Below are 12,872 nucleotides of genomic sequence, written 5' to 3'. Positions count from 1 at the left end.
CCAGTGCCTCACCATCCTCACAGTAAAGAATTTAATTTCTTCCTAATATCTAATCTAAGCCTATTCTCTTTCAGTATGAAGCCATTTCCCCTTGTCCTATCACTATATGCCTTTGTAAAATGTCCATCTTCAGCTTATTTGTGTATTTGCCAACTCAAGTTTAACCACACCATAGCTTCACTCAGCTACAGCACTGCTCTGAATGTCTTTGCTTGTACAGTGCCACTAAGTCTATCTGACACAATCCTGACACACACCTTTATGCTAGTGGAGCATGAATGCTAGGGAGAAAGGATTCAATACACTTATAGGTCTCTGAGAAATTCCATTCTCTATAGGAGGAATTTTTTTTAAAGCCAAGAGTCAAAATTAAAACTGTAGCACAATAACCTTTGTTATGAACTCTAAACCACACGTGAAAAAGGATGAGAGTCAAACTATAACTGAGCTCTGGATTCCCACTTGTCACACGATACTCCAGACACACTGCAATTCCATCCCTTGCTGATGCACGAAATATGAACAGGGGCAAGCTAACAAGTACAGTCCCCTTTCATGATTACATCTTTTTAGTCACCAAAAAGAACACGAGCTAGAAATGTTGACAGAATTGGCACTTGTTTACATGCCTTTGGGAGCAGGCCCAAGGAGATGTAGATTTGTGCTTGATATCCAGGGGAGGATAGTCAGTGGCTGGGAAATTTCTCCACCTGTTCTGGGAAATCTCTCCACCTGTTCATTGTATAATACAAATCCCTTCAGTGAGAGTTAGGTATTTCAACATCTTGTCGACATACAGGTTGACATCACCTGTCAACAGCATATTTTGGTGCTGAGTGTCATGCTGAAATCTGGTTTCACACATCCACATTGCTATCACAACAGACAGAAAGATCAAATTTTTAAACTTTATCTGTCCATATAGATAGTGATGTCAATACCCTTTCAGAAAGGAAAGCAGACACAAACCACCATGGCAGTTTAATATCAATCATAGGTTGATATTAATAGATAATAAAATAATTTTGGTTAAAAGGGCATTCTCATCCAAACCTCTGCCCACTGCAAGACCATCTTTGAAGTTCTCTAGTTAAGTTTTTAATGTTTCCAACTAGAATGATTCCCCAAGCTTTTGGATAACTTGTCCCAGTGTTTGACTACCCTCATGGTGCTTACTCTTTTGTAGAACTCATTCAAATATCCCTTGCTGCAACTCGAGATTTTTTGCACTTTTGTTTTTACTGTGAACATCCAAAAAGTACCTGGCTCCATCCTCCCTGTAGCCCCTTTTAAATAACTAGATATAATCATTAGAACCCTCTTTAGTATTTATTCCAGACTAAAGAATCTCCTTTCCTCAGCCTCACTGGCTGTTTTGGACCAGCACCTTAACCATCATGGTCATCCTTCACTGAACTCCTAGTTTGTTCATCCTTCTGCTGGAGTGGGCTCAAAATGGGACACAGTACTTCAGATGCATGTTCACAAGAGCAGAATGAATGGGAATATCCATCTCCCTCAGTGTCCTACTACATTATTCCTAATGCAGTTTAGTGTGGAGCCTGGTCCTGCAAGGCAGACAGCTGACTCATGTTCAACTTTCTGTCTAACCAGATACCAAGGCTTTTTACAAAGCTTCAGCTTAGTCCATGTGTTCCCAGTCCAGATCAATGGATAGGGTTATCCATGTCAGGTGCAAGAATTTCCATTTGTAATCACTGAATCTCATGATGTTCTTGCCAGCACGTTTCTCCAACATGCTGAGATCCTTCTGAAAGGCATTCCTGCAGCGTGTGGATGGATTGTGTAGAGCGTTAGCAAAGATATTTAGAAGTATTGACTCCAGTATTATCCCCTGGGGAACATAGATAGTAATCAACCACCAGTTGTACATGGAATTGCTGACCATTTTGCTCAAGTCTCTTGGATGCTCCAGATATCTACTGATTTTGTAAACCATTAGATCTCAGCAGTTTGGCTGCAAGTATTCTGTGGATCACTGTGAAAAAAACAGCAGACACCTCTGCTGCTTTTGCCTCATCAAGCAAGACAGTTGTCTCAGCAGACTCTCAGGATGATCCATGACAATTTGCTCTTGGTAAATCTATTCTGGATGTTCCCAGTCACCCTCTTGTCTTTCATCTGCCTGGGCATTGCTTCCAAGGAGGATTTACCCCTTTTACCATGGGCTGAGATTAGGCTGATTAGTCTGCACCTGCCCAAATCCTCCTCACCTTACTTGTAGATGGTCTTGACATGTGGTATAGGAATACCGTAACAAGGTGGCTACCATCTCTTACACCTCAGCTCTGCTCTGTGACTGATGCATGAAAAAAAGTGTAAAATGTGCAGATATGACAATGTTAGGACCATATGTGAATGTCAAACAGATAAAGTGTTAAAAGCAACCCTAACAGACCTCTTGTCTTCTTAAAATTAATCAGTGACCAGCAGCATAGCTTTTCTCCTCAATCTTTAAGGCCTATCTTTTTCTGAATAAAACATGGTATTAAGTGCAGTCTCTGATTCCAGTGCTCACCTCTGATTAAGATCAATATTTCAAGGTAAACACATGCCATAAAGCTACGTGAAATGAGGATGGTTTTAAGCATAGGATTTAAGGGGAAGGAGGGGCAAACACTGGGCCTCAAGTATCCATCTTGATACAAGATATATCAAGATACATCAATAGCAAAAGGAGGGGCAAGGGAAACCTCCATTCTTTATTGAATCTTCACAAGTCTATGGGACCAGATGGGATCCACCCAAGGGTGATGAGGGAGCTGGCAGAAGAGGTCGCCAAGCCTCTCTCCATCATCTACCAACAGTCCTGGCTCACTGGGGAGGTCCCAGATGATTGGAAGTTGGCAAATGTCACACCGATCCACAAAAAGGACTGGAAGGAGGACCCAGGAAACTACAGACCCGTCAGCCTGACCTCAGTGCCTGGCAAGGTTGTGGACCAGATCATCCCAAGTGCAATCACTCAGCACCTACAGGAGGGACAAGAGATCAGACCCAACCAGCACGGGTTTAGGAAGGGCAGGTCCTGCCTGACCAACCTGATCTCCTTTTATGACCAGGTGACCTACCTCCTGGATGAGGGAAAGGCTGTGGATGTGTCTACCTGGACTTCAGCAAAGCCTCTGACACTGTCTCCCACAGCATACTGCTGAAAAAGCTGGCAGCCCATGGCTTGGACAGGGGCACTCTGTGCTGGGTTAGGAACTGGCTGGAGGGCCGGGCCCAGAGAGTGGTGGTGAACGGGGCTGTATCCAGTTGGTGGCTGGTCACTAGTGGTGTCCCCCAGGGATCAGGGTTGGGCCCAGTTCTGTTTAATATCTTTACTGATGATTTAGATGAGGGGATTGAGTGCACCATTAGCAAATTTGCAGATGACACTAAGCTGGGGGGGAGTGTTGATCAGCTGAAGGGCAGGAGGGCTCTGCAGAGGGACCTGGACAGACTGGAGAGTTGAGCTGATTCCAACAAGATGAGGTTCAACAAGGCCGAGTGCTGGATTCTGCCCTTTGGCCAGAACAATCCCCTGCGGCACTACAGGATGGGCACAGAGTGGCTGGAGAGCAGCCAGGCAGAAAGGGACCTGGGAGTTTGGATTGACAGGAAGCTGAAGAGGAGCCAGCAGTGTGCCCAGGTGGCCAAGAAGGCCAATGACATCCTGGCCGGGATCAGGAACAGTGTGGTCAGCAGGACCAGGGAAGTGATTCTTCCCCTGTATCAGCACAGGTGAGGCCACACCTGGAGTACTGTGTCCAGCTCTGGGCCCCTCAGTTCAGGAAGGGTATTGAGGTGCTGGAGCAGGTCCAGAGAAGAGCAACGAGGCTGGTGAAGGGACTTGAATACAAGTCCTATGAGGAGAGGCTGAGGGAGCTGGGGTTGTTCAGCCTGGAGAAGAGGAGGCTCAGGGGAGACCTCATCACTCTCTACAACTCCCTGAAAGGAGGTTGAAGCCAGGTGGGGGTTGGTCTCTTCTCCCAGGCAGCTATCAGTAAGACAAGAGGGCATGGTCTTAAGCTGTGCCAGGGGGGTTTAGGTTAGATATTAGGAAGAAATTCTTTACAGAGAGAGTAATCAGGCATTGGAATGGGCTGCCCAGGGAAGTGGTGGATTCTCTGTCCCTGGAGGTTTTTAAGATAAGACCGGATGTGGCACTTAGTGCCATGGTCTAGTAACCACAGCGGTGTTGGATCAAGGATTGGACTTGATGATCTCGGAGGTCCCTTCCAACCCAGTTGATTCTATGATTCTGTGATTCTATGATCTTAGTGCTCCGATGCATCTCTTTATGTCTGCCTTACCTTTAAGTTGAATCTCTGATGCAGACATTCTGTAATAATACTTGGAAGTTATTTGCATCCAGTCTAAAGAACCTTTTAGTTCTAGTTTTAAATTAAGAACTCCAGTGGTTTCAGTCCTTGATAAGTAAAGCAGCTGGATTTCACACCAATCACACCAAGGCTCAGTTACATTTTAGTCACAGCAGTGAAGTGATGCATGAAACTGACTGTACTGTAAAATCTTATTGTTATATGGATGAGGAAATGGACTGGCTCCAGACAGTAAAACAATCCCAAGACAGGGAAAAATACATATTGAAGCTTTCAGCAGAGAGAATTGTTCAGAATTAAATGTATTCTTTTGTTAGGGGGCAATAAACCGTGATCTAAAGGTAATTAGGCATTGGGAACTGTTCTCATGTGTCAGTATGATGCTACCAGAGTACAGTATACATTGTTCACAGAGTATGCATGCTCACCTTATCCCACTAAGCACTGGAGTTCTGTGGAGCAGAGTAAAAATGCATGTAGGTATAGGTGTTTACCTCCAAATGGATTTTAATAGAGGATGACTTGTGTATGTCCTAAACTGTTTATTTAGGCTGTTCTTCTCTGCTTGAACTTATTTATTTTCATGTTTTTGAAATCACTAAAATAAGACCTTTCTGCTATTATTTTTGTCCATTTTAAGCTGGACTCTAATACCTAAAATATAGCAAAGTGCAGAGAATTTGCATTTTAACTGATAACTCTGGGATCTGGTGGTTCCAAAACCTGATAATAATCATGATCAGAATGCCTTGAGTAGATAACAAGGCGAATTCATGCAATTTTGCACTGGAAATTTTCCCCTAGGTTTTTCAAATACAGAAAAAATACACTAGATAAAATGCGTATTGCTACTACTTGATTTCAGAATACCTGAGAAGTGTACCCAGAGAAAGTGTTGAGCCCTCATTAAAAACTGCTTATTCCTTCATACTGCATAGAGAAAGAAAATTGTGCTAATTATCTGGTTATTCCCTCCTATGCTTCAAGCAAATCATCAGCTTCCCACAGTCCTGAGTCAACTACAGCCTGAGACCCTGCAAAGACTTCCAAAAGGCATCAGAAGTAGGAGTTTGAAGGCAGTGAGCAAAGCCTTCCTTCCAGTGAAAGCCCTTTGTCAGGTCAACCGTTGCCATTTAAATTGAGCAGTTAAGTATTGAAGCTAATAGTGTAACATGGTGATGGATATAATATACCCTCTGCAGGAAACCCCCCTCACGCAGGTCCTTTACATGCCAGTGCTTTCCCTCTCTGCTAGTCTCATTACAAGGACTCATTTCTGTTTTGATAATACAGCAGTGCTAATAGGTATTAGCTCAATGCAGGAAGGAGGAGTGTTGAGCCTGAGGGGAAGTGTCATCTGTGACAGAGTAAATTTTATTCAGTCCCCCAACCATCTTCTAGACACAGAAGATGGGCCCTCTTTACTAACCAGTTTGTTACTGGAAGCCTTGTTTCATATGTTACCTCAGCTGAATTAAGTCTAAATTAAGCCTTTGAGCATTTTATTCTAACTCCATCAGTACCATCAGCAGATGCCATCATAGTCCACGGTCAGCCTGGACTGCCCAATAGGAGTCTGCTCATATTAGTATCCATTCCCCTGCATTGCTGTAGTGTTAAAGTGTGGATGATCCAGGCTTTCCCCTCAAGAAATCTCATTAGTCATAAAGACAGAAAATTTTCAACCCTCTTCTTCCTTTGGGAGATTTTTCCTTCACATCTATTGGCTGAAATGAATAGTAGCCAGATAGTGCTTTGCTTTACCAGTTAGCAAAGCTGGTGGCAAACGTTTAGAGGAGTGGGAAACACTTCCCTGTGAAGAGAATTAGCCTGTCTTGCTGTAAGAAGGGGTGGCTTTGGAGAATGACAGTGGAGAAAAAAATACCATCTGTTAAAACAAAGAAGTCAATATTCCCTGGACTTGTAAGTCCTGGATAAGGACATTCACAGTGTATTTTTCTCCCAGTGCATAAGTATACCACCAGCCCCATTGATTTTGTGCTTATATCAGGAGAATGATCTATACCTCTTTTGGAGAGATGCTAACTCTCTGGAGAGAACCACTGAGATTTCATGGTGACATGTATCACAATTGCTATAAAATCGCAATTTATCTGCTGAATTCCCATTGACTGAGATAACACCTCGCCAGGAAAGTGAATCTGCTATGATTTTCTATAATAGCACTCCTGACATTTATGTACCCCTGCCCCTTGCTTATCTGCCTTGTGAATATCTCCAGGTCAGAATGTAAAGGTACATGATATTTACAAATCACAGCTTTTTCCACTACTTACTTTGTGATGTTGATAAGGACTGAATCACAGAAGGTATGAAGTGTCTTTGTTGTAAGTTTTCACATGTTTTTATTAAAGCACAGGCAGAGGTGCTCTCAGGACCAGAAATGATGTTGACCTATTATACATGCCCATGAAAATCTGGTATGTTCACAAACACTACACTGTTATCTCAGTTCTCATTTCAGCCATCTCTATTTTCCTGTTGATGTTTCTGTTAGCAAAAGCTGTTTGGAGTTGAACTCAACACAAGTTCACGCGTTCTCCAGTCCTGAATGAATTATTGAGCTTTTGAACACTTAGTTGGTGGATAGAATCCTAAAGAAAGAAGAAAGCAGAGAAGGAAGGAAAAAGAAATCAAAAAACTTCTTTAGAAATAGAACTCATTAAATTTGTTGCTTTTGTATGTGTTACAAGTGTGGAATATGTATTTATAGAAGGGGTAATTTGTTTTGTTTTAGTTTTATAAGGAAAAGCTAGAAACAGCACTTAAAGTCACAGTTGATAGTCTATAAGATATTTTTATGACTGGCTTTACTGCTTGTTTACATGACAGATCTCACAGAGATACCAGGCACTTAAACATCAACCAACTACTGGCATTCAATGAACCTCATTAGTTTTAATTGTATTTATTTTTATGCCTATTATAGTAACATTTACCAGCTGAAATTAATATTGCTTAGATTGGTTTCTCCATCTAAAAGTGAGTTATCTAAACTCTGTCCATAAACAATACAGACAGGCAACTTGAGAAAGCAAGTCATGTAGCCTGTCCTAAATGCTCTTGTGAGGAAGGGATGAATCACTCCCGTTTCTCTACTGACCACAGAAAGGGTCTTGTTTAAAGTGTTTGCCTTTTCTATGCCTGCAGTTAGGCAAAAGAAGTTATGCTCATAGTAACAAAATAGATCTTATCATCTAAGTCAGTTAGGTATAAACAGAGGAGGGAAGAGTGTAGCAGAGGTGGAATCTCTTGCCCAGGGATCCAACAGATCAGTGATAAAGCAAATAAAATGACTAGTCTTCAGCTTGCGGGCCAATATTTTACTTCAAGCCTTCCCTTCACCTTTATAGTTGGTGTGAGCTTTGCTATGGGAATCAGTGGGAGCAGGGTGACTGCCTGGATTGCCACCTGTAATGATTTAAAATTGGTAGGTTTATGTTTATCTGTTCAGAAATCACTGCTACGCTTCACCTATTTTTCAAACAGTGTCCCATAACTTTGTGTTATTTACTACCTAGGGAGCAGTATAAACCACAGGAATGACCCACTCAAACCTCACTAATGAAACATCTTTTGCATTGCAGTTGACCTGGACAGGTTGAATGATGACGTGAAACGTTACAGCTGCACCCCGAGAAACTACTCTGTCAATTTAAGGGAGGAACTGAAGCTGACAAATGTAGTTTTCTTCCCCCGCTGCCTCCTTGTCCAGCGCTGTGGAGGAAACTGTGGCTGTGGGACTCCGAACTGGAAATCTTGCATGTGCATGTCAGGGAAAACCGTGAAAAAATATCATGAGGTATTTTCATTCTTTCTTTGTTACTTCTTTTGGGTATTTATTGCTTCCATGGATTCTGAAGTCTTTTCTCCGAGCCATGTGTGCTGCTTGTTAATTGACTATCACGTTAATATTGATCCATGCTATATCATGTTATATTATCATTATGCTATATCATGTTATATTAACATGCTTATATTGATTATCATGTTGTATCTGCAGTGCAAAAATCAATGGGTAAAAATTACCGACGCAGTGAAGGGTCATAGGTGAAGATGCCATCATTTGAAAGACACCACAGTATTTGAGTGAATGCCTTCTGTGCTTACCACTCTTCCTGAGATGAAGAATCTACTTAGGCTTTAAGACAGATTCAGGTAGCTTTAAAGTGAAAACATAGATAACAGCATCTCTATTGCTGTCCATGCAAGATACCAGCTTGGTATCTCATGGAGCATCATTTGTACCTTCCACTGCAATAAGGCATAGAGACAGAGATGCACACAGAGTCAACATGCAGGAAGGCCTAATTTTAAATGTTTAATATTGATGTCTTTAATGCCACAACATCACCCAGTGATATGCATTTGGAAGTGGTGAATGAACAGAATGGAAGGAGGTTATGTATGTGTGAGAAAGGGGTGTTAGCAGGTGTTTATGGGTAAGTTAATTTAGAAGCAGTTAGAGAGAACTTTTGCCACCTCTGAGTAGATGCTACCACAGCATCCTAGTGAATTTTGTTGCAAGAATGAGGACTGATTTTTCCCATCAGAGGACTGCTACAAAGTGGATATATATATACCTCTGGAAATAGTCTTTTCAGTAGCACAGAGGCATGTGTTCCTTGAGACATTTGACTGCACTTCCTCTTGCTTTAAACTTATGCCCAGATTTGGAAATTATAAGTAAGTCCTTTGCAAACTCTCTTCCCTTCCAGATTTATTACCTGTAGGAAACAGCTGAATCATTCAGCCTTATCTTTTCTCCAACTCAGCAATTTTTTGGGAAGGCAAAATTTTTGCATAGGAACAATGTTCATTATGTTTATTTTTAATCTGTTCAGAACACATTTAGAGAGGGAAAATACAAGGAAAGAGCATTTTATATTCTTGCCTCTAAATCAGTATTTTCAGATCAAGACATGAATAATGTTGACTAAAGTGAAGATATCTAGGAAAGTTACTTGGTAGCAGCCTTTTAACAGTCTGAACATAGGGAAGCTGCATGCCATGCTGACTTAATTTCTGACACTATCTCTTGTTAAGAGCCTGATTTACCACTTGGCTTAAGTCCCAAGTGAAAATAAACTTTATGGACTTTAAACCTGGATGTGATGTGGACTCGTAACATTAAGGCATTATCTTGGGAGACCCAGGGCTGCAATAGCACAGGGTCGTTGAAGGTCAGACCTTTGCCGCACTGTGAGCGATGTGGTTACTCTTTTCCAAGGTAAGCGATATTTTCTCACAATTAACTGTGGCATACAGCATACTCCACATCAGCTAGGACTAGAAAATAGTTAATATTTTCTATAATTTTAAACAAAATGCAGGGAATGACCCTGGTAATTACAGAGCAGAAAGCCTTATCTCAATGGTAGAAAAGTTAATTGGAAAAAAAATTAATAGGTTTACGATACCTAGATGACTATGAGCTGATAAAATGAACTTGGAATGCCTTATATATGAATAAATATTTATACAGCACTACAACAAGAATGCTGAAAGGCCTGGAACCTTCTTCAGTGAGCAAACACTCAACCAGACAAGATCAGACAGGGATTATAAGCTGGTTAAGAGATAAAAAGTAAAGAGGTGGAAGAGATGAACAATTTTCTAAATAAGAAAGGGCTACATGAGGTGCCCCCAGCACGTAGACTAAGTGTTATTTCATGTATGATCAGTCTGAATGGAGGTGAACAGACAGGTGGAAAAAATGACAGCTAGCACAGGAGACACCGTAACAGCAGAGAAGGCTGTGAGGAATTTCAGAAAGCCTAGGTAACTACTTGTAAATGCAGGTTATAAAAGCAGCAAGCATTAGGACGAATGGTCTAAACTATCTATTCATGTAACACTAGGTGTGTGAAGAGAGGAGGAAGAAATGAGGGGTGGAAGTTATGCTAAAAGTTGAGTAGTGAGTCACTGTGAAGAGCTTCAGGAAAACAGCTGTTTAGTGCAGTGATAGGAAAAAGACAAGTGACAGTCTTCTCCAGGAATGAAGAGGTAATAACATAGCAGATATTGTAGCCTAGATAAATTGGTGGGGTACTTATGCTGGGTTTTGACCATTGGTGCTTATAATGGTACAGGTAGGACTAGAAAAGTTATACAGAAGCAGTTAACATACATCAAGAGAGATACAGGGGAAGATACAGATCAAAGACATTTGTAAAGAAAATGGCTCAAAAGTTTTGCATAATATCACTTAGAAACAAAACTCAGAATAAGAGAGAACACAGTGAAAGATAGAAAATAATGAATACTAGTTAAAGGAAAATCAGGTTTTCCTAAATAATCTCTTCCTTAAGAAAAAAACAAGAGAGAGATTGAAAGGAAACTAACTTAAAATGGAAAAAAGGCATCATATTTTTTTCACAGTAAATCTGTATGGAATTTCAATGCTTAAATATGAGCTGTGCATAGTTCAGAAGAGTTCTGAAAGAACTAGAAGTAAAATATAAACTAAGGAATTCTGAGTTACACCTGTATCAGAATTTAAGCCAACTGTTGACAGCAGCCAGTAAAAAAATGCTGATTATAAACGTTATCAAACATTTACTTGTTATCAGGTGTTTGGAAGCTGCTGGTGCTGGGACACCAGAATATCACACTAGCCAAGTATTGCTCAGAACCAGGATGTCATGACTTATGACCGCACCAAACTAATCACTATATTCAAGAAATTCAGCATTCACACTAATACATCACTGTTAATTTATTTTCCCATTCCTTTTTTCTCCAAAAACTGTATGAATTCAAGACAGTGTTTCATCTCTACCATTAAATGGTCTTTGTAAGTTTAAATTTAAACTTAACCCTTAGGCATGAATTAGCGGCTCACTGGGCAGAAATTTAGCCAAGTGTCTCCCATTAATGCGAGTGGAAGTCATGCAGATAAATTCATGTATCACATACTAAAGATGTGCTCGTTAATTTTAGTCCAAAATGTTTTCCACTCTATTATTATTATTAGGCATGCATAGTTAATCAGTTTTATTCTTATTATCCTTTGACACTTAACTCTAATTTTACTTAAATACCTGGCAGTAAAGGCCCCGAGGAAGGGCCTCTCAGTATGCCAGTTTTAGAACCATGGAGACAGTTTACTCTCTTAAAAGCCAGTTTGAAACCTTAACCAAAGAACCTTTAGTTGCACAACAAGGGACAGAGCTTCACACTTTAAGAAATTCCTAGCACTGTTAATTTGGTTAAAAATCTCTGTCTACTGCTGCAGGAGAACAAAGGCCAGAAGACACCAGAACGAAGTATTAGGTAGTGGAGCAAAGCAGATGTTTGTAGTAGCTGAAACAGAGTCCTGTAGATCCCAGACCACTTCTCTTGCCAGGCTGATTTTCCCTAACTGCTATTCTGGGGCTTTATCTACTGAGCTCTGGAACCCACAAGAGTTGTTTGTCCTGCACATGAATATGGTTGTCCTCAACAGTAGAAACTTGTCTGGAGATCACTTAAAAGTTGAGTGGAATTTCTGAGCTACCCGATATTTCTGGGTGAGAAGGACAGGCAGGCAAATTTTCCAGAAGGGATAGGCTCCTTTTTGGCTTCGTAGCCAGTATTGGAATAGCTGCTTGCTGGCAGCTGTGAGGACCCTAAGGTCCAGTGTTGGTTGACAGAGAGGCTTCTAGTGCAGAGAGATCCCAAAGTTATATTCTCCTTATGCTTTTAATGTTTTTTAGTTCTCCCTTAGTTCCTGTTCAAAGCCTCACACTGTACTCATCACCAAGCACTCCCTCCTAGCCTAGCCTCTCAGGACTAATAGCTATGACATGTAGCCTTTAATTTCCCCAAGCTAAGAGTGCTGCTCCAGTTCCCTGGATGGAATGTACAGATCTTTTCTATCTTGTCCAATTGTAAGAAGTGATGCAACAGCAGGAAATGAGAATATATACCCCTACAGTAAGGGGTAGCTTTTTTTTATTGCCCTGGGGAATGTTAATCATGAGATCTCAAGTCTTTTTTATGGCCTGGAAGTTTGCCATGACTTTACCAAAATACTCTGTTTCCAGAAATAAACAGGTTCATAACTTGGGTAAACAGATAGTTTTATAGGTGGGGGGTTTTGGGTGTTTGTTTTGTTTTGTTCTGTTTTGCAGGAGTCTTGTGATGCTCTGTGGTTTTCCGTGGCTTCTGGGTTTGCTTGAGACCAGAGCAAATACTCTGGACAAAGACTCATGACTTACCACATAGTATCATGGACCATTCAAACCAAACAGGCCAAGTCCTGGCAGTGTCTGAAAATGTCTCCTGGGCACAGTCTGCCATAAGTGATACTGAATTATGTTGTACGGCTCCCTGCAGGGGAAAGACAAAGCAACACATGGAAATGGATGCAACACACCTTAATCAAATGCTCAGGTCTACTGCTGTCTTAACTTTCTAAAGGGGACTTGAAATGAAAGCATGTTTTTCATTGCACCACATTTCTTTGGAAATACCTGGAGCTGCTCTTTAAAGAGAGATGGGCTCTAAACTTGGAGATCA

General features: G+C 41.1%; 1 protein-coding gene across 5 annotated transcripts in view; it reads left to right on the top strand.

Annotated features, from left to right (window-relative positions):
- Positions 1-12,872, top strand: part of PDGFD (platelet derived growth factor D) — a 145,662-nt gene that overhangs the window by 123,668 nt on the left and 9,122 nt on the right. For all 5 annotated transcript variants that reach the window (XM_018070989.2, XM_018070987.2, XM_008922757.3 and 2 more), the window contains one exon: positions 7,958-8,172. In XM_018070989.2, coding sequence (XP_017926478.1) covers positions 7,958-8,172 — 215 coding nt within the window. The remainder of the gene's footprint in view (positions 1-7,957; positions 8,173-12,872) is intronic.

Source organism: Manacus vitellinus, unplaced genomic scaffold (genome assembly GCF_001715985.3).
Source record: "Manacus vitellinus isolate BGI_N305 unplaced genomic scaffold, ASM171598v3 scaffold_2_pilon, whole genome shotgun sequence".
Classification (NCBI taxonomy): domain Eukaryota; kingdom Metazoa; phylum Chordata; class Aves; order Passeriformes; family Pipridae; genus Manacus; species Manacus vitellinus.
The sequence above is the reverse complement of the archived record's forward strand: the minus strand, read 5'-3'. Positions and strand labels throughout refer to the sequence as shown.